At 45.7% G+C, this 23,535-nt stretch overlaps 1 protein-coding gene across 2 annotated transcripts in view; it reads left to right on the top strand.

Annotated features, from left to right (window-relative positions):
- Positions 1-23,535, top strand: part of LOC134174816 (vascular endothelial growth factor receptor kdr-like) — a 121,961-nt gene that overhangs the window by 76,771 nt on the left and 21,655 nt on the right. The window contains exons 12-20 of one of the 2 annotated variants that reach the window (XM_062640092.1): positions 4,428-4,536; positions 11,417-11,710; positions 13,673-13,819; positions 15,432-15,557; positions 15,668-15,774; positions 16,948-17,083; positions 18,414-18,518; positions 20,827-20,940; positions 23,135-23,223. In XM_062640092.1, the coding sequence (XP_062496076.1) occupies positions 4,428-4,536; positions 11,417-11,710; positions 13,673-13,819; positions 15,432-15,557; positions 15,668-15,774; positions 16,948-17,083; positions 18,414-18,518; positions 20,827-20,940; positions 23,135-23,223 (1,227 nt within the window). Of the gene's footprint in view, positions 1-4,427; positions 4,537-11,416; positions 11,711-13,672; positions 13,820-15,431; positions 15,558-15,667; positions 15,775-16,947; positions 17,084-18,413; positions 18,519-20,823; positions 20,941-23,134; positions 23,224-23,535 lie in introns of both variants that reach the window. The other variant, XM_062640091.1, reaches the window with a different exon arrangement.

Raw genomic sequence — 23,535 nt, 5'->3', positions numbered from 1 at the left:
CTGCTCTGTACAGCACCTTTCCTGATCACACAGCACTACCATCCGCTCTGCTGTGCTCCATGAGGAAAGCAAGGATTGTTCTCATTTTACAGGGAGAGAAACACCCACTGCCAGAGATGAGAGCAAACCCTCCAAGTTCCCACTCAACTCCCAGACTTCTCTTATCGCTTGTTCTCAGTCCATCCTTTAGCATGTTTTGAATGAATGAACTAAGCTCATGGATCAGAATTGTCAGGCTATAAAAATAAGTGTTATGCTGTGCCATTCATGTAGATGGATTGGGAGCTAGCTGAGTATTCTCTTTGCGGGGTCTCTGGTGAAGTTCCTGTAATTCCACCTCCTCCCCAGCTCTGGCAGAGTTACACAGCTGAGAAGTTTCCCACCCACATCTTCTACTCCTCATCCTCACCCACACAGAGCTAACGAAGTGCAAGAGAGAACTGTTAACTAAAGCTGTTGGAGAGGGGAATTAGACAAAGCAAAGAGAAAGCAAGAAATAACAAGATATATTAATTCATGCTGGCTCCAGCTTAAAAAGTCTTGTTGCTCTGTCCTTACTACAAGATGTCTTCAAACACTCATGGTACATGGCTGTGGAATGTTTTTTGGCTGTTTCTAAAATGCTTTTTTTTATCACTTCAGGAACATTACAGTGCAAGACATATGGACTGTATTGAACTGTTCTGTTACAAGTTTTCCCAGCAGCAATGTCTAGTTACTTGTCAAAGCTGTTCTTCAGAGATCAGTCATTTTATTTCTTTTCCTACCAAGTCTTAAACTTCATGTATTCTTTTATAGTAATTATTTATTAGCTAATCATCCCCTCTTCAGGCTCACAATATTGAGTGGCCTTTAGGTTAAGCAATAGGAAATGGAGCCCTTTACTTCCAAATTCAACCCAGGCAATCAAAACCAGCCCAAAGGATGTTTGGTGAACTCTCAGGACCCTGCTCCAGCTCCACATCCAGTTCCAACCCCTGCCACAGGCAGGGACACCTTCCACTAGACCCGGTTGCTCCAAGCCCCTGTGTCCAACCTGGCCTTGAACACTGCCAGGGATGGGGCAGCCACAGCTTCTCTGGGCACCCTGTGCCAGCGCCTCAGCACCCTCACAGGGAAGAGCTTCTGCCTAAGAGCTCATCTCAGTCTCCCCTCTGTCAGGTTAAAGCCATTCCCCTTGTCCTGTCCCTACATCCCTTGTCCCAAGCCCCTCTCCAGGTTTCCTGTAGCCCCTTTAGGCACTGGAGCTGCTCTAAGGTCTCCCCTTAAGGAGCCTTCTCTTCTCCAGGCTGACCCAGCCCAGCTCTCTCAGCCTGGCTCCAGAGCAGAGCTGCTCCAGCCCTCGCAGCATCTCCGTGGCCTCCTCTGGACTCACTCCAACAGGTCTCAAACTTTTCTATCTATCTTGGCTCTGATTCCAGGAATGGAAAACACTTTGCCAGGTGCATGGACTAAGAACACGAAGTAGATTAGCCCCTCTGAAGTTTTTCCTCTCTATCCCAAATGCTGGGACTGTGCCACTCCATAGAGAGAGAACCCTGTGAACAGTTGTCACTGTTACAAATGGGAACAGATTCCTGTGTTTGGTTGCTTGAGTTCGAACCATTTTCTCCTTCACCTACTTTTTGCAGACTTGAAATGGCTGCATTGAAAGTATGGGGATGGCATTTAAGGGAACAACATCCTTATCCCTACCAGCCAGATACTTCAAAAGCAGATACCACTGCTAGATTCCTAAAGGTTTCCTTCAGGTTCCTTTTGGTAAAAGATGAAACTAGGTGCTCTTGTAGAGGGAAGAAGGATTTGGATACCCTTTGGTATAGCATATTCATGTTCCAAAGCATCACACTGTTGAGGACTAAACCAGGATTAGATTTGTTTGGCAACTGAGAACTTTATGCAAGATGCTGGAAAGATAACTGGCTTCCCATCTCGGGGATTTACACAGGAGCACACAGCTAGAGTGAGAAGCCGATGCATAATGATTTCAAGGGATTCATCTTATTACAAGAAAATCACTTGAAATCCTTATTTCTAGCTGTGAAATCACATCTATTTCTCTGCTGGATGAGGCTGGTCTAAAGTCACATTTTGGAGGACCCTGGGTGGTGCTGTGTGATACTGTGCTAGTTCTAAGACAAGGCAGTTAAAGCGTGTTATCTTTTGTGCTCAGGTGCGTAGCAAAGTGGTATCCAAGTGCATAACAGTGATTTGGAGCATTCAGACAAGAAAATGACTTTCTCTCTTTTCCTCAGTCATTTTTTTCCCAAGAGTTTGTCCCCACATTGTTTCCCACCATAATTTTAACATCTCCCACCTTCACAGGCAGACACAAGTGGGATTAGCTAAGATGCCATCTCTGTAGAGCTATTTGCTCTGGTTTCCCCCCACTGCCATGCCAGACCTTTCCTGGGTTATGCAGTTGGAGACATTGGCATCTCTGTCTGTTCATAAGCATGTGTGTGTGCATTCACAACTGGGCTGCCAAATGCACCTTAAGGCTCTGCATCGGTTTTTAGAAGAGTCACAGTGTCAGCCCCAATACTTTGGCCATATTCCAGCATGGATGATTACATTCCCTGTACAAGTTTAACTGGCTCTACAGTATTTCCCTCAACTTCCCATCTAGAGCTGTCACTCCACAAGACTAATAGCCATTAAATAGCTGTCCAAATTTATCCCCTTCTGTCCTCAGCATGAACATTTACATTGGCTTTTTCTACTCCCAAATATACAATTCTAAGACCAGTAATCATGAGACGAAAGATGCTGGTCCTGATGCAGCAGTAATTCAAAAGGCAGGGGCAGCGCTCTCAACATGTGCTTTGTAATAACCTGTGGCATTAGGGCCACTGCGACAGGAATAGAAAGAGGAGGAGGAGAAGACGGGTTCTCTGGGTGATTTTATCTCCAAGTTAGAGCTATTTTCACATCATAAAGAAGTCAGAAGTGTACAGCTCCTTCTTTGGTGGACACCAGAGGGAGCTGGGTCCTGTTTTCACCCCCAAATTGTCCCTATTCTCAGTTAATTTCTGTGTTTAGTGCCCATGAAAAGTAGATATTTTTCCACTTGCCTGTTATTCTGCTGAAAATGTTCCCCATTAGAATGTAAAATGCACATGGGATCAAAACCTTTGAAACTCATTTCCCTACAGGATTTAAAGTGGCAAAGCTCAGCAAACCTTAAATAACTCTGAAAATACATCCTGCACAGCTACAGACACATTCATGGTGCAGGTTTATGAGGAGAAAAGGAATGTCTTGTGTGAGTTTAGTTTAGGATATTAAAAAGAAAGTCCAGAGATGCCTTTGTGCACTTCAAAGCACTCTCTGTAGATAAGGACAAAGGGCCAGAGGGTGTTTTAAGTTCTGATTCTCTAAGTCTAAGAGAGGATGGCAAAGAAAGTGGTATTTGTTCCAAATGTGAGGGCTCAGAGTTCCTCAGGTGAATGGCTGCAGGGGAAGCAAAGTAATCTTGCCAGAACATCTCTGTGTTGGTGGGTTAGACCCTGCTTTCTTGCCAGCAGCCCAAAGGAAGCATTAGAAATAATTAAAGCCATGACCTGTGGAAAGTCCTCCATCAGCTTGAGATGTTGCATGATGACAGGGACAGGGGAGCGCTGGCTCCTCTTTAAGAAGGTCCTACACAAAAGCAAGGATGAGGACGTCTGAGGAGCACAAGTTGTTAAGGATCTGTTTGAGTTCAGCCCCCCAAATAACTGAACGACTTCCTTTCTCTATGTGGTAAAGCTTAGAACAAGAGCTCCTTCCTTCTCCTTCCCAACCCTCCCTTCCCTCCTGCATCTGCCAAGAGTCACAGCACAGGCAGCTTCTCCAGAGCTTCCTTACTTACCATGTGAGTTCTGGGGAAGGGTTACGGGAACAAGGGGCTTCTAAGCACAATTTATAAGAGTGAGCTAGGGCCCAATGGGACCACATCACTCCCTCCTTTCTCTGGGGTTACAGCAAAGCAAACTCCTTTATACCACATCCCTAGGAATGACCTGCTTCCCATGCAGATGTGGTGTCCTGTTACCCGTGGAAACCACGACTGAGAAGCAGAAAAGAAGACAGATGTGGGGCTGCATTCCCAGTGGAGATGAATCTTCCAGGTCCTTCACTCCAGCTTTTTGCTTATGCTGTCACACACAACCTTCAGTGGTGTGTCACAGGGAAACTCTGTTTTTCACATGGGGTGCAGGAAGAAAAGAATGGGGAGGTTTAGAAATGAGGAAGGAAGAGAATTAACTGGGCTGAGGTGATGTGAGATGAGAGACTAAAACCCTTATAGAAGCGCTTGTGTGTGAGCATCACTCCTTACTAGAAACTACTTTGTCAACTGTTTTTCTACCATAAAACATACAACTACTCTCCAGCCTCTCTGTAAAGCCTCCAGTACACTCAAAGCCTTTTCTCTGTGCTTGCAGATTGTGAGCACACTGACTATGGAAAACAGCAGTGCATCAGGAATCTATTACTGTGTGGCTTCAAACAAGATCGGAGAAGAAGAGAGGAGCATCGAGTTCTATGTCTCAGGTAAGCAACACAGGAGGCACTACACAAAAACTAGATGCTGATGATCAGATTTACCTGAAGGTTTCATGTGGCTGGTGAGTGCTCATTAAAACTGCTGCATGGTGTGTTCTTGGAGCACTCCCAGGCTCATCACCACAAGTGAGGCTGGATCCTAGATCCTGGGTCAGTGCACAGCCGAGTTTGACATGTCCAGCATCAGACCTGATGCCTCCTTTGCCCTTTTCAAGCTGCAGATGCAGGCCCTGAGTCCTGCTGCTGCTGCCTGTGTTTTAAAGCACCACTCATGACATCTGAGCACTGTCCTCATGAAACCTCCAGCAAAAGCAAAGTCTTTTGTAGGCTTCCAGAGGCCTGAAGCCTCTCGCTGACTCAGAAGAGCACTTGGTCTCTGATTCAGTCAGCAGACACACAAAGGTGAGCAAGGCCAATACTGAGACCTAATCCAGGGCTGGTATCACTGCGAGCTGTTGTGACATTGGATCCCTGCCTCAGCAATTAGCCTTTGCAGTGCCCTTTAAGGAGGGAGGAGGTGGACATGCTATTTCTCCAAAGAACACAAATCCAAACAAATATCTGCTTAACCTTTCAACACACAAATTCTTTAGTAGTGAGATCAAGACCTACAATAATGCTTTTAGGAGAGATGGGAGTTTAAAAGGAGAAAAGAGTCCAGGGACAGCCTTGTTCAAGTGCTTAAGCAGAACAAACTGAATCATTTCTGTGCTCACTTTCTGGATGAGTGCATGTTGGCTCTTAGAATTTGCATCAAAATAACAAGTTTTAGAACAAAGAGTGCAGAAGTGTCTTGGAAGGTAAATGTCTCATTCTCACTCCTTGGTTTCTTCTCTGTGAAACAAGTTCTGAGGGCAAACAAAGCTCCCTCCTGGCAGTGCTCTGCACTCCTCTGCCTCTCCTGCGTCCTGTGTTGGTTGACCCAATTGCTCTAAAGTAACTGAGCACATTTCAAATCAGGCTGGTTCCCAAAGAAGGGCTCACCAAACATTGTTCCCATTCCTGGTACATAGAAGTGCTAATATGAAAATGTCACCCACTGATAACGAAGCTGGTGCCATATGGGGGAAAGATTTTACCTCCATTTACAGCTTCTTTCACAAGAATCCCAGAGTGGTTTGTGTTGGAAGGGACCTTAAAGCTCATCCAGTTCCAACCCCTGCCACAGGCAGGGACACCTTCCACTAGAGCAGGTTGCTCCAAGCCCCATCCAACCTGGCCTTGAACACTGCTTTAAGGAGACAGAAGAGGGTTAAAGCCTCCAAAAGACATTTTCCAAAGCCCTAACTCTTATTTACTTACAAAAACACCCTTCAGGGTGCACATCTGGGAGATACAGCTCAGGCACAAGAGGTCCTCAAGATGTTCAAGGCAGGCTGAAGACAAGCTATTAATTTTACACTTCACCACCTCCAGATGTTGAGTGTTCATGTGGGTTTGCTGCTGCTCTGAATTGTGCCAGCTGCTGCGTTTGGATGGGTTGCCCAAAGCCATATGTTCCCAAGCTATTCCCAGGCCTTTGCAACACTTGGTGATTAAAACCAATGCTGCAGCAACTAAATAAGCACCTCACTTATGCACATTCAAAGGGTTAGATCCATCCACGTATCATTCACAACTCTGTTTTATTTTAGTGCTGAAGATACGTAGCATTTTTCCCCCCACAGTGAGTTCATACTTCAGATTTGTTATTTTAAGTTCAATCTAGCAATGTTTTGAGACCCAACTGCTTTAATCATAAAATTCTGATGATGAAGGAAATGAATCACTGGACAAAATTACTGACAGTGGTTATGGTGGAAATGTTTCCACCAAAACACACCAGAAGGTGAACAGGGCTTGGCAAGACAGAGCTATTCTTGCCTGTGAAGAAAAGACTGGCAGTCTGTGCCATTCTGGGGAAGAGGCAGATGCTGAATGAGCATGACAGACTTATAAAAGTGCTGTGTTTAAAAATAGTGGTGTTTGTGGATTAGAAAGAAATGCAATCTTTCTAAATGTGGCCATTCGGATCCTAAAGTAGGTCGTGATGCAGGGGAAAACAGCAGCAGAGTGACCTGCTGCTGGGCGCCTTTATGTGATGGTCCTCTGCTGAGTAATGCATGTTGCTCCAATGAGCAGCCGGGCTGCTGTAAGAGCTGCTGCTCCATGTCTGCCTTCCGGGTGGGAAACAAGCACTTGTCTTCTGCTGGGTGCACTTGGAGGAGGCAAAGCGACCACTGGGTTACTCTCACCAGGAGCTTCCTCTGCTCTCAGTGCTGGAGGGACACGGAGGGAATGTTTGCGAGGCACCAAACAGCATAATGCCCTAAGCAGGCCACTTTACAACTGCTGGTTAAATGGATGCAGGGTGAAGCTGGAAGCTGAGATAAAGGCTGAGCTGGAGCCTGAGAGCACACAAACAACGTGTGGGCTTTTGGGACAATGTCTAGCAAATGTCTGCAGCACTTCACAGAGCTCTGTTCTCTGCCAAGCAGCTGCTGGCTGTGGGGCTCCACAACTAATGCAGCAACTGGTGGATTTGAAAGACCTGATCTCCCATTACCTCCTACCAGCAAACAAGCTGGTGGATCCTGAGCTGCTTTCAAATGTCCTGGATGAACTGGGCTCAATTAACTTCTCCCTGGTAAGAAATCTGAAGGTGACACAGAGCTAAACTCTCTTTTTCCCTCAAAACCTGTTCCACTAAGTCAGGGTTGAATGGTCAGAACACAGCAGAGGGACACATGGAAACTCCATAGATGCTGTCTGGGCTGCACCTGCTTTCTGGGACATGCCTTGCTTCAGCCTCGTGTTCTCATCTCAGAAACATGTATTTATCCCAGTGGGATAATGTCAACAGCCATTTTGTTCTTGCAGTGCAGAGCCCCCACACAAACTCCCACGGACACCACAAATAGCACTGGGGTCTATTTTTAAACCATTCCTTTGCTAGCAGAATTCATTTCAGTGAAGGGTCAGCAGGGTTTGAGATCACGCTCAAACCAAACCATATAAGGGGTCCAACATGATGAGAAATCTTATCATCCAGCCCTGAAGCCTTTCTGAGCTCCTTCTGCAGATGTCCTGACAGTCAATGTCCCACTGAAGCTCTTCTAAAACCCTTCATGGCACCAGAAACTCCCAAGGCAGTGCAGTAGTAGTGTTATCCACTCTGCCCTGGCCTTTATTCATAGAATCCTAGAGGATCACAGAGTGGTTTAGGCTGGAAAGGACCTTAAAGCTCACCCAGTTCCAACCCCTGCCACAGGCAGGGACACCTTCCACTAGAGCAGCTTGCTCCAAGCCCCTGTGTCCAACCTGGCCTTGAACACTGCCAGGGATGGGGCAGCCACAGCTTCTCTGGGCACCCTGTGCCAGCGCCTCAGCACCCTCACAGGGAAGAATTCCAGTGGTTTTGTTTTGTGTAAATCCTCGTTACTGTTCCTTGTGGAAGCAGAACCTGTCTCTGGCCTCTTCTGAGTATCACAGTCTTGACAGGAGTGCAACCATCTAAGGCAGATGACATTTTGTCACAGCCATCAGCTACTCAGAACTGTCTCACATCACTGCCCACCACCCACTAACACACCAAAGGACATTCCTGTCAGACTGTAACCTTCCCAGGGCAGTGTAAAGCTGACCTGATGTCTCCTGGAGGCATTCTCTGCCATGAACAAGTATAATTTACCTTCTAATCTCTGGCCTGTACCTTGGAAAGGGCAACTCTATATTACCGTAGGTTCACAGTAAATCAAATTATAGCTTTTGTATGACTGTACTGCATATGACAAAATGGGATCCCACCCAGATGAAACCTCTGAATGTTCTTGGGATATAAATGAATTATGATAAGAATAACAAATTATAACAAAAGCCCTTTTTCATGGGCTTATCTGATTGCAAAACTACTCTGTAAAATGGAGTTAAAGATTTCTACCCGAAAGAAAGCGTTATACTTCAAACACGAGATAAAAATCAGCTCTTAGATACCAGAACAATGCATGAACTGGGCTGTTGTACGACTGCTTGCCACTCTTAATTTGCATACTCCTGACATGTTCAGAGGCTTTATGAAAAGCTCTGTGCTGTCTCCAGTGGCAGGGCTGACCCTTTCTTCTTCTCACCCTCCCTATATGCACAGGCCTGATGGCAAACCCCCATCCTGCCAGGCCCAGGGATGGGATTTGGGAAGGAGCAGAAGTTTTGAGTTACAGCCATTATTGTGCAAAGCACAGGAAATTAAAAACAATTAATTCCTTGTAAATACAAATGGAGCCAGACTTTGCTTTGATTTATGCTGACTTCTTACCTTCCCGCAGTGGCTTATTTCCCTATTCTGCCCTGGAATCCCGCACGGCTGAGAGTGAGATTCGCGGCTACTACACTGTAATACAATATGAAAGACAAATGTTTGGTGACTGCTGATAAAAGCAAAAAGGCCCCATGGTGCATTCTTCTAGCCAACTTCTTAGGAGGCTTATAAAACACTGTATCTGTTCAGAGAGAGGAAGTTAATCACTGCTCAGGTTCAAGATTGTGTAAGCAAAGTAGTCAAAGAGATGAACTGACTTCTAATGTGCTCTGAAAGCTGCAGCTACTCCCCAGATAATCTGGGTAGGAGGAGAAAAGAGAGAGGAGAGCAGGAGAGCCTTTTTTTTTCTCACTCTTTTCCTTCCACTGTAATGAAAATCAATGAATATTCTATTGGAGCTGGAAGAGCTTCTTGAAAGGCTACAAGATGGAAGAGAATAGCACAGGTTCCAGCTAAAAATATTCAGAATGCTAAATAAAAAATGTCACTAGAAAGAATGAAAGGAAAAACAAGGCAGCCCTCTGCTCCCGGAATGTGAAGTTGGTCAAAACCCCTCTGCACTGACGCCACACACAAGCCAGTGCCTGTCCCCAGAGACGCAGTATTTCAATCCCTGCAGAACAAATGAGGCTGCAGGAGTTGGAAGTAGAAATTCACCTGCAGAAAAAGCTTCCTGAGAGGCAGAAGCAGGGGCAAATGGGGCTGCCAGCCCCACTGCTTACAGCCAAAGGCTGGCTTGCCCTGGTGATGCGACCAGACTCCTACCCACTGCTTTACCAGGAACCCCTTTGTACTTCCACTGAGACCCAGCACGTAGGATCAGAGAATGCAGGGTGGAGGGGATCTCAGGTCTCCCACACCACTGAGCTTACTGAAGGACTGAGCTAACTAAAGATCCATCTACCTTAGCACTGTAACTCCTGCTGGAGCAAGTAGCAAATGCTGAGAGGAGAAGCTAAGAAAAAGGCACATTACGAGGGTGCTTCTTCCCTATTTTGGTCTCACAGATTGAGGGGAGATGCTGAGATGTTGCACGTGCCACATCCCGTGTTTCCTCTTTAATTCTTCCTGTTTAAAGAAGCTCTGCTGGCCTCAGACTTCTGCCCCTGTATGATAAGCATCATCTTGACATGTTGGAACCACAGGACATCTGTTGTGAGGAATGGATGTACCACACAAGTCAGTTTGAGCGTACAGCTAGCACTAAGCAAGAGAACTGAGCCTAACAAAACACTGCATAAAGTAAACTGAAATTCCATGAAAAGAAAAATAACAGTTTCCACAGCTGTGGCCTGAGGGGTCTCTTCCCTTTTTGGATCTTTCATAAAGCATTTCTGATGCCAGTCTTTAAAAACCATGAAGCAAAGCTCATTGGTTCTATTCCAGATGACTTGTGAAGAAGAGAGACTTTTAATCGTATCTGAAAGCTCCTTCAGGGCTCTCTATTTTATATAATCTATGGTTTATTATAAGACAGATCAGTTATTTCACCAGCTTTGCTATTTATGCTCAACTGTAGCTTCAGCAGAACTTCTTGCAAGAGTTTGCAGTGTGAGCCCCTGGCCAGATTCCAGCTCCCATGTGGAATTTGTCCAATTGCAAGTGCAATGCATTCATGCTCCCCTTGAACTTCTGTCCTTCTCAAAGTACCATCCGTTTCATCCCAGCTTAAGAAAGCATCTTACTAACAGCTTGGTATTGAAGCAATGATCTATCAGATCTATTGCAAACATTGTTCATGTTCAGAAGGTCCAGAGCAGGTCTCCCACCCTAACTTCATCAGGGGTTCCTCAGGACTCTCAGCTGCTTGAAAATCCTGGCCAGAAGAATAACTCCAGGTCACTGTGGTTCTCAATGCACTTTCATTCAAGCCTACTGGGTGGACAGATGATGGAAACTAGCAGAATAAAAAGGGAAAAGAATATCTTTCAGTCACAACTTAATTGTGAGTCTCTGGTGGCTAATGCAGTGATAGGACTGTGTCTGTAGGCCAGGCTCTGGGTAGATGGGACTCATGCCTCAAAGTATTTCTCTGCTAAATATAAAGGCCTCAAGGTCTTATATGTCACTGGATCCGTTAATCCAGTCAGTGATCAGGTAAGTATCCACCAAGGCACATATGATGAAAATAAATCTTGGCATAGCTGGAGTAAGAGAGAATTGGGAAGATTGTTCAGTGGTGAAGAAAAGAGAGTGTTACTTCTGAGACATGGGAACAGGTTTCTTTATTCTTATGCAATTATAACTTCAAGCACTGATTGCAGATAGAAAGGGAAGAGCTCACGAACACATTTGTCTACCTGGACAGAAATCTCTCTTGATTAAACTCTCTTAGACCATTAACTGCTTCTATTTATAATCTTTCAATTCATTACTTGCAAATGTAATGATTACACTACTGAGGGCTGGACTACCACAGGTCAGCCCTGGGATGTGAGAGGTACCCGATTCACACAAGTCCCATTAAAACTGGCTCATTCCATGCCTGCTGGTCTTTGACATTTGACCATCAGGTTGCAACCAGGGATGTCCTCAGTCGTGACATGACTGTAAAGATGTTTTTTTCCCTTCCAGATGTGCCATTTGGGTTGCAAACAGCCCCGCAAGTGACAACCATCGTGGGGAACAACGTCCAGCTGACCTGCCGGGCCTCCAAGTACATCTACAGCCACCTGGGCTGGTATTCCCCCTCCTCTGAGGCGGCTCCCGCCAACTCCCTCATCAGGAGCACCAGTAACTATTCCATTTCGTTGACACTGGTCATCACTAACGTCACCAAGGAACAGAGTGGCCTCTACAGATGCAGAGCCCAGAACCAGCACAACAGCACCGACACGCTGGAACAGCACACTCAGCTCCTCGTCAGAGGTACGTCCTGCCAGTGGAAGGTGGCAATGGGACGTGGTGGGGTTCTGCTGCATCTGCTGCTCCCTTTGATGCCTTTCAAACATCACTGCATGTGGATTCACACATATTACTCATCCAGCCACTGCTGGGTTTGTACAAAATATTTCCCTTACACACAAAGGTGAATTCAGCTGCATTTTATCTTCCTAACACCATGCTGGATGCAGATACAGTGTTGATTCAAGAGGAAAGCATCCCCCACCACATTACTAACAGCACAACTCTATCACTTGCGACTGTCACCCCAGATCTGTATGACTTTGGTGGAAGAGTCCACCCACTTGCAGCTGCCAGACACCAAAATAGATTTGAACCCAGCAGATTTAATCACAAATGTCACTGTCCAAGTATATAATAAGTGACAGGTACCATTTAGTCTGGGTAAGAGGGAAGCACTTCTTTGTCATAACAATATTTTCTTACTTATGTCCACCCCCCCTAACTCTTTTATTTTCATAAAACCAGTAACACTACAGGTCCTGAAGCCTATTTCTTTAGCTATGTAACTATAAAGGGCAGGACACAGTAGAACTCACTGAGAATCAGTGAAGTTTCTTCTGCTTCATAGTGAAGAGAGTGAGTGAGTGGCTCTAAGCCTCCTAAGCCTCCTCAGAAGAACAAGTGCTGCTGGAATGGGTGAATTTATTGGGTATCTTCCAACAGTGAAGAAAATTCCCAAAGCACAGAACTGCAGTGGAACTGCAACGAGCAGCAGCAAGCCAGGGAGCAGGAGACAGAGTCCATCAGAAGCTGCATTTTCAGACAGTGATTTTCAAATTTGCTTCTCCACTTACATCAATGGCTGATGAAGCACTGAAAGGACAGCTATGCTGCCACAAGCACTTGTCACTTGGGTGTAAACCAGGATGTGCTGTGCTGGCTTTGTCCCTGTTGAAGCACAGGAGCACACTTCCCATCCGGTCTCCTGCCCTGTGCATCCCACACCACTCTGGCACAGGGGGAGATGCTCACCTACAGCACAGCTCTGATATCCAAATGCGTAGGAAATGGGATGAGTACCTGCCTCTTCCTGAGGTGTGGAGAAAGGGAAGAATCTCCCCCTGGTATTGCAGAGGGCTGGGGCTTGGTTTGGTCCATGCTCTGACGGGAGACACTGTGCTCTCTGCTCTCTGCGTTCAGGCAATTCACTTTTCTCTCCCCTGGCAGATATTTTTACTCATTTAGTCAAATTTCCACCTACACAAACACCTCCACATGATGGCTATGGGAAAAGCACAGCTCAGCTGGGAATACATCCATGGGAGAACTGGAACCTTCATCACATTCCTCTGAGGATTACTGGGGTCTGTTATTTGTCTGGCACATCAGAGAGGCAATTCTGCTGGAAAACATGTGCGGAAATGCCCCTCCACCCCAGCCCTCCTTACCCCATGCAAAGAAGGTCTTTTAAATGCACTAACACCACCAGCTACTGTCCTTATTGCAGGTTATATCTGGCTTTATGCTGTGCTTGTGATTTTATTCACTGCTTTCCTGTACCTTTTGTAAATGAACAGAACGTGGAGGTTAATGTGCTTTGCAGTAAGCAGGTAACTGCACTCATGATGGAGGACACAGAATTCTTAGAACTGTTTCCTCTTTGCCTCCTCCTCTCTTTTTTTTTGTATTCACTCTGCATTTGCTCAACCCACTCACTGTCCTCTGTTCTCTTCAGAGGATGAGAAACTCAAGGAAGTTCGAGCTGAATCTGAATCTAAGCTTAGTCAGTTTGGAAACAGACCAAATACACTCACCCACTCCTCCCATAATCTTCTGGGGGCTTTTTGCCACCACTCGTCAACCAAATCTTTGCCACTTCCAGCCCAGAGAGGCCACGTGCAATGCTAAAGGAGAGGAGATGGCAGAGCTGAGGGAAGTGCCTTCTCAAGCCTCACTGTGCCCTGTTTTCCCTTGTCACTGTAGCAAAGGCAGCACCGTACGTGATACAGAACCTCACAGACCTGGAGGTTAACATCAGCGGCAAGATCATTCTGGAGTGCAAAGTCGGCGGGACACCAGAACCTCAGATCACGTGGAGGAAGAATGGCTACCCCATTTCAGCAGCATCAGGTGAGGGCTTGCTCCCCAAGCACACTGATATGGTATATAACATAGGATAACAGACTCGCAAGCGTAGGACCTACAATTCTGTGGCTACCCTGAGCATGGCTCATGGGTCAGCCATGAGTCAGGATCATGTACCCAACCTCAGGAAACACATACACAAATCCAAACCTATCAGACCACTGCAGCAGTCTCCAACTTGGACTTTGAGGTCAAAGCTGCCAGTTGCTGCAACCCACTGTGTGCTTATGCAGGTTGCCTTCTGCAGCATTCGTGTCTGCAGTCAGCTAGGTAGTGTGCATGCATTAGCATGGCATTAGTACACCAAGCAGTACAGTGTGCTGCTCTTCAGCCTGCTCTGTGACAACCACTTGCGTACAAAACCAAGATGCAGAGTGTACCTGCTTGCCAGGTGGGTCCAGAAACACAGGCCTCGACTGTCAGATCAGAATATATGGGTGCATGTTGTGGTCAGCACCCACCAGCCAGCCCAGGGCATCCCATGGCATGTTACACACCCTGTCCTTGTCTCCTTATGGCACAGTGATGGGAAGGGGCTCCCAGCTCAGCTGGTAGAGAGCAGGACAGGGAGAATGGACTCCCTTCCCTAGGCCTCAGCTCTCTGTCCCAAGATCTCCTATAAATCATGGAGAATCCCATGCCAGCAGCTGCTCCTGTGACTTTAATTTTGCATCTTGGACTAGGTAGGAAGTCTCGGATCATCCATAATTCACATCAGGCTGTTCTCAGAGAAACTCTTTATAGCTACTGAAATTCTATAAATAATTCTGGAGGGACAAGCATGTAACTCATCCAACCAATGGAAACATAAATAAAATATTGGGAAAAACCACCTCAGGGTAAGTATTTCAGCACAGAGCATGGTGAGTGCCGTGCAGTACTCTTGTTAACAACAGGATTCATGGGCAGAACACCCAGAAACTCAAAATGTCCTTCTCTTCTGGATTCAAAGCCTGACCTGCTTCCCTATTTCTGCCCCAAATATCTCTGTTTCAAGACGATCTCTCAGTTTTGTACCATAAATGAGGAAAAATTAAATGTGGAAAATGAATGAGGAAAATTGAATGTAGAAAAGCCTCATATAGGTCCCATCCAGTCAAACTCCACCTCTAGCCCCGGCTCCCTGTGAATACAGGACTTCACACAGTGATTTTTCCCGGGATGTGCATAACCTGATTTCTGTGTTCCACATGTCAGTATTCCCATAACTCCCTACAGCCCTCCAAGGCACTGGCTTTCTCCAATCATTTCACCGAGTTCCCTTTTTTCCCAGTTCATCTTGTTGCCATCAGAAACCCCATCTTCCCATCTCTTCCCTAGAAGCTTTCTCAGGCTCTTTGCTCATAACAAACTTACAGCCACATTTGCTGTTGGTTAAATGATCCTCGAAGGATTTACACAGGTATTGAGGAGAAAAAAGTGTCAGGGAAGGGCAGCTGCCTGACTACAATGAGGAGCACAGCATTCAAATACCTCCTGACAACAGCACGTACCAGGCCTGCTTGGATGGGAGCTGACTTTCAGTTCCCTGTCTCCTAAAAGCATTCATAGGCATGTAAGTTACTGTGATAATAGTGACTGCAATCCCTTCCAACAGGAATTTCCATGGAAAATAATACCCTGGTCATTGAGCGAGTGAAAAAGGATGATGAAGGGCTCTATGAATGCAAAGCATCCAACGACATGGGCCAGGACAGCACATCAGCCTTCATTAAGATACAAGGTGAGGTCTAAGTTAAGGTGAAACACATGGATTGTGTGGGAATGAGGAGAACTATGCCCCAGTCATGGACTTTGGCTGCATTTAGATTTGGTTGTACATTTAACCTACAGGTTCTGAGGAGAAATCCAACATTGAAGTTATCATTCTGGTCTGCACTGGTCTGGCTGCTACTCTCTTCTGGCTTCTTCTCACTCTCTTCATTCGGAAGCTGAGAAAAGTAAGAGAGGTTCCATACTGCAGAAAGGGGTTGGGACTGGGCTTCAGATGAAGCATCAGGGTTTGGGGATGACTGGCTGGGACAGATGGTGGAAAAAGTGTGCAAAATGCTCCTGTAAAGTTTCAGTCCAAGATTTCTGCTGACAGTCCTCTGAGTTCTCAAGAGATCACTCACACTTGTGAGATTCCTACCACTTCCACAGCACCATTAAACCAGGCTCCTCCCTCCTTATGAGCCAAACTGGCTTGCAAGATTAGGAAACAAAAAGCAAATCCAGAATCCCCTAAAATGAGGGTTTGATTTCAGCACTTGTCTAGGAAACATGGGTATTAAAGGGGGTCCTGTTTAAAGAAAAATCCTGGGATGTTTGCTCTAGAGATGAGCTCAAACCACACTTATTTTGTCTCCAAGTCGCTATTCTTTCACCCCCCTTTTATGACTCAAAAAAGAAAAGTTCCAAGGAATTTAGGTCAGGTTTTCCTAAAACAAACAGCAAACAGAAAAGCAACCACAGCCTCTGCTCTGTAACTCACCAAAACACAGTCCCAGTGCTGATCCCCAATACTTGGGTAAAACTTCCCCTTCTATTGCAAATACAGTGATTACATTAATGTTTTCCCCCTTGATCTCAGTTTAACAGAGTTGTGACAACAGTGAATTTCCTATTACACTTTTCCCTGTAAAAGTCTGCTCACAGGACCCACCAAGTCACAACTTCTCACTAGAAGTAGCAGCTTTCACCAGCTTTTGATCCATTTTAAATGGTAAGAAGCAATAGCCATGAAGTGGATAACAATGGAGAATTAAGACTGATTCTCACCAACACAATAAAAATGCCCGGACGCTCCCTAGTGCACCAGGAAATGCAGTTCCCAAAAGAAAACACTGATTTCCTTTAACAGACACAGGTAGAAGACAGTGACGGATTTTGTGTGCTCAGGGTGTTTACCACCATCAATCAGTGACTCTTCCCAACAGCCATGAGTGGCAGACATACATAAACATTTATTTCTCAGGCATAAAAATAAGAGAGGCAGGAAGCTGAAGTGGTGCATTCATGGTTTCCAATACATTTCAGAGCTCAGCCTGGAATGCAGGATGCTCCCAGCCAGCAACTCTCTCCCATTAGAACTGCAGGGTAAATACTGTAATTTCTCCCCTCCCTGTTTTTAGCCTGATGCCACAGATATTAAAACAGGATACCTGTCAATTATAATGGATCCAGAGGAAATGCCTCTTGACGAACAGTGTGACCGTCTTCCCTATGACAGCAGTAAATGGGAGTTCCCAAGAGACAGACTGCGGCTGGGTGAGTGCTTGGGGGATTATTACTGTGAAGAGTGATGGTTCCTAAGGCTCCCCTATTTCAACGGATCTGTTGGATAACCCAGGAAGCAGCCTATCAGTTAGTGCCCACGTACTACTGTCCGGGGGGGGGGGGGACTGGCAGTGAGTCACAGGATTCAGGATCATCCTTAATGGGGGAGGAAACAAGGGATTTGGTAAGAAAGCAAAGATGCTGTCACTTTCAAAATAGCTATCACCTCCTTTTCTTCCTTGGAGAAATGAAGCCAAACTCTTGGCAGGGAAGGAAGATACCTTCAGGTACTGTTCCTGCCAAAAGTATGGCTTCACATCCATAGAGGAAAAGGGAAAGAACAGTCAACGTGAAAGGTGACAGGCTTCCAGTGACTTTTGTTTTGAAGGAATCTATCAATTCACCAAACAATCAATTCCTTACCCATCATTTGCACTTGGCTTTGAGTTGTAAAAGAGCCATCACGAAGAAATGAACCAAGTTTCATACAACAGCTCAGCTCACAGGATGATGGAGCAAGCAGATGTAAAAAACAGGTTGTGTTTGTATAGAGAAACACCAACATCTGTGTGCAATGATGAGTGTAGGGAATCTATCTGTATTTGTGTGTGCTCTTGGTGCTTTAGCTGGAAAACATGGAACAAGGAGGAAGACAGACAAAAATAACAATAACTGAGATGATGGTGGGGCACAGGGTCAAACTAGAACCAAAAAAGAGACCATGATGCCCCGTGTACTCTGCTGCATTTTGGGGCAGAGCCCTCAGAGCACACTGGGTAACACAGGCATGAAGCTTTAAATGAAAGGGAAAATAAAGATTATCATCTTCAATTCCATTTGGTATAGCTTTTATGTCAAATAAATGTCAGTAAGTGAAGGGCTAAAGGGTTCTGACCGCCTGAATGGCTTAGCTGGCTACCTCTCCAGACTGTGGTTTATGAGAGATGAGGGTTCCACAATTCTATGTTTAACCCAGACTCTGACTTTCCTGGCCTTCAGGATGACTACACGTAATGTTTTTACCCTTAAGCCACATGTATGCATTCAGCCTTGCCTTCAGCTGAATGCAGATTGATTTATTCTACTCTGTTCTATCACATACTGTATTGCATTAAAGCCATATGGATATAAATCACACTGGTTATATCCATATGCTGCAAATATGTGATACAGGCTTCCGTTGACTATCGGTCTACGTCTACGTTGTGCCTGGGCACTGGAGCCTTGTGTGTCTTGCAGAGCTGAGAATGCATGATTCCCTCTTAATCTGATGCAGACTGTCAAGTCCCCCTTAGCTCACTCTTGACTCTTGCTTCTCTAGGTAAAACACTGGGTCATGGTGCTTTTGGGAAGGTGGTGGAAGCGTCTGCTTTTGGCATTGATAAATCTTCAACCTGCAAAACAGTTGCCGTAAAAATGCTTAAAGGTACATATATCCCTCTGAGATTCACCCGAGATTCCTCAGGGAACCTGTGGGCAATGAGGTTTCCAGTTCTCAGCTCCAAACCAGGCCCAAGCTCATTGTGTTCAGGAGGGAGTGGGTTTGTCAGGGGGGAGCAATTAGTCATTATACAGTGGATGTTAAGGTATAGGGAACAACGAGCGGGCTCCATGCTGTGCTGCTCATTAAGTCTTGTATTCCTAGAGGAGGAAAACAGCAGCTTCCAGGTCTGTGGGGTGAGGAGGGAAACAGATTACAGAATGTAATTACATTAGATAGTCTGCAATTGGATCCAAGCCTTTGATCACAGCCCTTCCAGATGTAGAACAGTTCAAGGGGTTGGAAAAAGCAATGCCAAGGGAGTGAATTAGAGACGCTTGCAATTATTGAAATTAAGGAAAGCTTTTACCATTCCATGGTGGGGAATGAGGGAACCTGGAGACTTCTCTTTCCTGTAACATCTACATACAAAGCCTCAGCAGACAGTTAATGAATAAATGCATCAGCCCTACACTGCCTCACGGGTTGGAGGTTTTTAACCGTTCACTTGGATGTTTTCAGAGGTACAATGCATGCTCACATGGAGCTTTTCACAGCCACACTGCTCTGCATTGCTGCTGCATGACAGTATTAACCCTGCAATGCCATGAGTCAGGAACCTCTCTCATGGAACTTGCCTTCTGTTGCTGGCTGCCTCATGGTGCTCTGCTACCTTCCATCTCTCTCAAAGCTCAAACCCATCCATTCACCACCTGTCTGGACCTCCTCTGAACGTGGTCCTTCTCCTCTGCATTAGTCAGTGGATCTTCAGATCATCTTCTCTCCTCCTGTGGTTTCTTCTGTTCCATGACCATCTCCAGATCCCTGAAATACCCTACAAGCCCCTGATCCAGACACTCCCTTCTCCATTCAAAACTTGCTGCCATGGATAGCCCAGGGGTTTCATTCACTTCCACACTGTGCTTCCCAACTGATCCTCATGTCAGCTCTACCATCCTGCACATATCCAACAAACTATTTGACAGTTCCCTCATCATTTTACACCTTCCTCCTCGAGCTGAGGCAGCAGCCTCCTGCTCTAATCCGTGCCTCCCAACTAACATGCCCATAATTCATCACATTCCTGGATGAAGATTCTCTAGTGTGAGTCAATGCATTCAGGAAAGAAAAAAGAGGCTCTGGAGCTGTCTGCACTTCTGTAATTCCAGCACTATCTGTCACTTCCGTGAAGCAGGCTGGTATAGCTCTGGGGTGAAGGCTAAAAGTTAATGTGCAAGATTATCTGAAAAACTTCCAGAGGCTGTCCTGTCTGGATTTTGCCAGGCATGTTCCAGCACATGCCAGGGTAAATCAGGAGTAAAACCACCCGTGTACACACCCAGCTGCAAACACTGTGGGCTTGGAGTAGCTCCTTCTTTCTGACACAGTTTGGTGAAAGATGTGTTTATGGAGAAGTCTACAAACACAGAAAGAGGTTATATTTGTCACACATGATGCAAAGGCAAAACCAGAGGAAACAGGACACAGCCCTTTTGTTAAAATACATCAGGAAAGCTTTGGAATAAGGTGGAGGAAACAAGGCAGCATCTGAACAACGTCCTTGTCTGAGGGTGTCTTCCTTAGCTTTGGCAGCCAAAGAGAATGAAACTACAGTATCGCTGGCTGACCAATGTCATGTTCAGGGTTCACACACAACTATGGACCCTTCTGCTTTGCTGGGAAATGTATTTCTTGGGTGGATGAGATCTCCCACGGTGAGGCTCAGTAACGCTGTACATTCTACAGTACATTTTGGGACCCAACTTACAGATGTGTTGGATTCCTCCATCCCCTACAGCGGAGTGTTGCTCACTACTGTGGAAAAACATATTCTGAGGTATTGTAGAGAAGTAATGGTAGACTGCACATCACTCTCAGAGATGGAGGAACACGTTCTGTGTGATGTTTTTGCTTGAAGAGGTTGGTGGTTCCTTTGCTGAGCTTGCAGAATTCAGTCCTTGCAAAGGCTCTCTGGTATCTCATTTGGGGGGAGGGTTCTCCTACAGGACTTCACCCTCCATAACCCATGCCACAGAACGGAAGAGTCACCCAAAAGATAAAGTGTAACTCCACTTCATAAAGGTCAACAGACAATGAAAGGGATGAATTATGATCTGTTTGAGAGTCTGAAAAGCAAAGATACTGCAAGGATCCCGGGTGGGTTTTGTTTCCAAGTGTAAACAGGATCTGGCTGTGTCCTGTTCAAAATATCCTGTTGTGTAAAGATGATTTTTTTCCTGTTTATCTTAAGCAGAATGTGCAACTACTAATGAATGCAAGGCTTTAATGTCTGAACTGAAGATCCTCATCCACATAGGCCATCACCTGAATGTAGTTAACCTGCTGGGAGCTTGCACCAAGGCTGGAGGTGAGAAGTCCTCAGTAAATAAGCAGCAAAGAAGAAACACTTTGCAGCTACAATGGTGTTTGGATGTATCTGTGGTGGAGTCCAACTGTCATGCACATCCAGTTAATGCAAACATGAACATTTCTACCCCTACGCTCCTAGAAGAGCTTCTGCTACTGCAGAATACGGCCCCATCTCATCAATAGGTTTGGAACATCTTCTCCCAGTCAGTGGTGTCACTTCTCTGTTTTCCTTTTCTCTGTCCTTTGTAAACTTGCTTACAAAATGCATTATGGTCTGAAGGGAGGCAGCATCCTTAATGGCAGTTTGGTCTCCAGTTCCTCCACATCAGGCACTAAGGAGCGTTTCAAAGGTTCTTCTCCCTCTTCTCTCCAGCCTTATGAGGAGGATGCACCAGGCTGAGCACACACTTACTTGAGGCCTCCTCCTTCCCCAAGCACTTCACTCTTGCTGGGCAGACGCGGGCGTTTCTTGTGCAGTAGACAGGAAACCTGAAGCAGACCAAAGCTGACTGCAGCAACAGCAAGGGCTGCCAAGGGGCTGAGCTGACACCACTGGCTCTACATCATACAAAGAATCTGCTCCAAAGTGCAGACTTAAACAAAGGATTCCATAAATCTTGGACCTTTGTCACTAAAACATCCCTTCCCATACTGCCATACAAAGCATCCTTGTCTCTTATTATACTGTGATTTAACTTCAGGGTAACAGCTCTCAAAGATGCCTCTTTACTGCTTACAATAAACCTTCTAACAATTCCCAAATGACAAATTTAGGAGAGCTGAGGAAAACCAAACCAAACCAGAAAACCAACAGAATAAAAGAAATGAAGGGGAAAGAGTGAGAGAGCTGGTGCACACATCTGCTGTCATCTGAGACTCCAAAGCTATCATTTTCCCAAAGAAGTTCCCAAACTTCACCAGTCACAGTGGAAAAAAAGAAAACCTCAGTGAGGTGGATGTGGTGGGATGCCAGGAAAGAGATCTTCCCTCCAGCAGGATACTCCCAGCTCCTCAGAAGCAGTCAGCAACCAGCAACCACAGATGCTGCTGTAACCTGGGAGCCATGGAGAGGGAACTCACAGGAGCTGCTATAGCACTGCAGAGCCCATGGGAAGGTGGCCAGCTTTAGGAGGAGGGTCTGAACATTAGGATGCACAAGCAAGTAGCCTTTGCTTGGGACTGTGAGTAGAGAGGAAGTAGCATTACAAATGCTGGTGATTCTTCTCTCCTGTCAAGTCAATGAAATAGCTTAATACAAAGAGGTGCCTAAAAAGTGGCAGCATTACTAAGAGGTCAATAGTTCTTAACCAAAGTTAAGTGCCCAATGTATTATCAGCAAGCAATTGGTTAAGACTGCTGCAATTCACCGCCTCCCTTTCACTGGGACAACCTGTTTTCAAAACAGCACTCATCATCCAGCCTCAGAAAGGCTGCAGCAACCCCAATCTCTAAGTTCACTCTTCCCTCCTTGACCCCTCTGCTCCTCCTCAGAGCCCTGCCCTCAGCCTTTTCATTCAGTATGTACTCCTCAGCCCAGACAAGGGGCAGGCTGCAGCACAAACCCTTCTGACAGAGCCAAGCAGAAGCACTGCTCAGCTGCCTCCTTCCCAACATCCAAGTGCAGCTCTCAGCACTTTTCTCCTTTCAAGTTCACACTCCTCAGTCTGAAGCACAGACTTTCCAAACAGGACAAGTTTCCTGGACATAGAAGTCTGATCGCTTAGGATTGATAATAATACATGTTTATATGCATTCTAGTCCCATTGTTTCACTTTATCTTACATGTGATAGTTATAAAGCACAGTGATTATGCTAAAGGTATAGAATGCAGCTTCTCCCTTGCCTAACAGAACATACCAAAACATAAAAGCATCTTAAACATATGCATAGTTGGATAAAAGCAGCAATTGCACTGAACTCTACAGCAGTTTGCACAGAAATGAGAAAGGAAGATATTGATAGGACTTCTCAGGCTTTTCCACTGTTACCACCTAATGGGGAAAACTGAGTTCTGTATTCCCTCCTCTCTGTACCCACTACTGACTGTGTGCTTCTGCAGTGTCACTTCTCTGTTACCAAATTTACTCCTCTGTATAATAGGAGTGACAGCGTTTACTTACTTTGAAGAGCATTTGTGAGGCTAAGTGCTTTGCAGTGCTTCAAAACTCATTTGACTTTCACTGTCTTTGTAGGTCCTTTGATGGTCATAGTAGAATACTGCAAATATGGAAATCTGTCCAACTATCTCAGAGGGAAACGAGGGGATTTCATTGCATACAAGGTAAAAACCCAGCAGGATTCTCATGGCCACAAGGCAGAGGGTTGACAACCACTGACCACAACTTGGATTCTTTTCCACATTGGCACTGAGACAGTCTGGCATTTAGATAGGCACTTGATTGCCTCACTACATTTCAAACTGCATGAGCAAGAAAAGGAGCCCTTTTTCCCTATAGGATCTCCTTCACATCCTCTTCTTTCCTAGCACCTCCTAAGGAATTAGTTGCAAATACCCAAGCACTCCAGTGCATTTGCGAGAGAGCAGGAATTACTTGTGAGATACTACCCAGCACAAAGGGAGCAACAATGTCAT

This window comes from Pezoporus occidentalis, unplaced genomic scaffold (assembly GCF_034315485.1).
Source record: "Pezoporus occidentalis ecotype Australia unplaced genomic scaffold, CSIRO_AGI_Poc_V1 ctg63, whole genome shotgun sequence".
Classification (NCBI taxonomy): domain Eukaryota; kingdom Metazoa; phylum Chordata; class Aves; order Psittaciformes; family Psittacidae; genus Pezoporus; species Pezoporus occidentalis.
The sequence above is the reverse complement of the archived record's forward strand: the minus strand, read 5'-3'. Positions and strand labels throughout refer to the sequence as shown.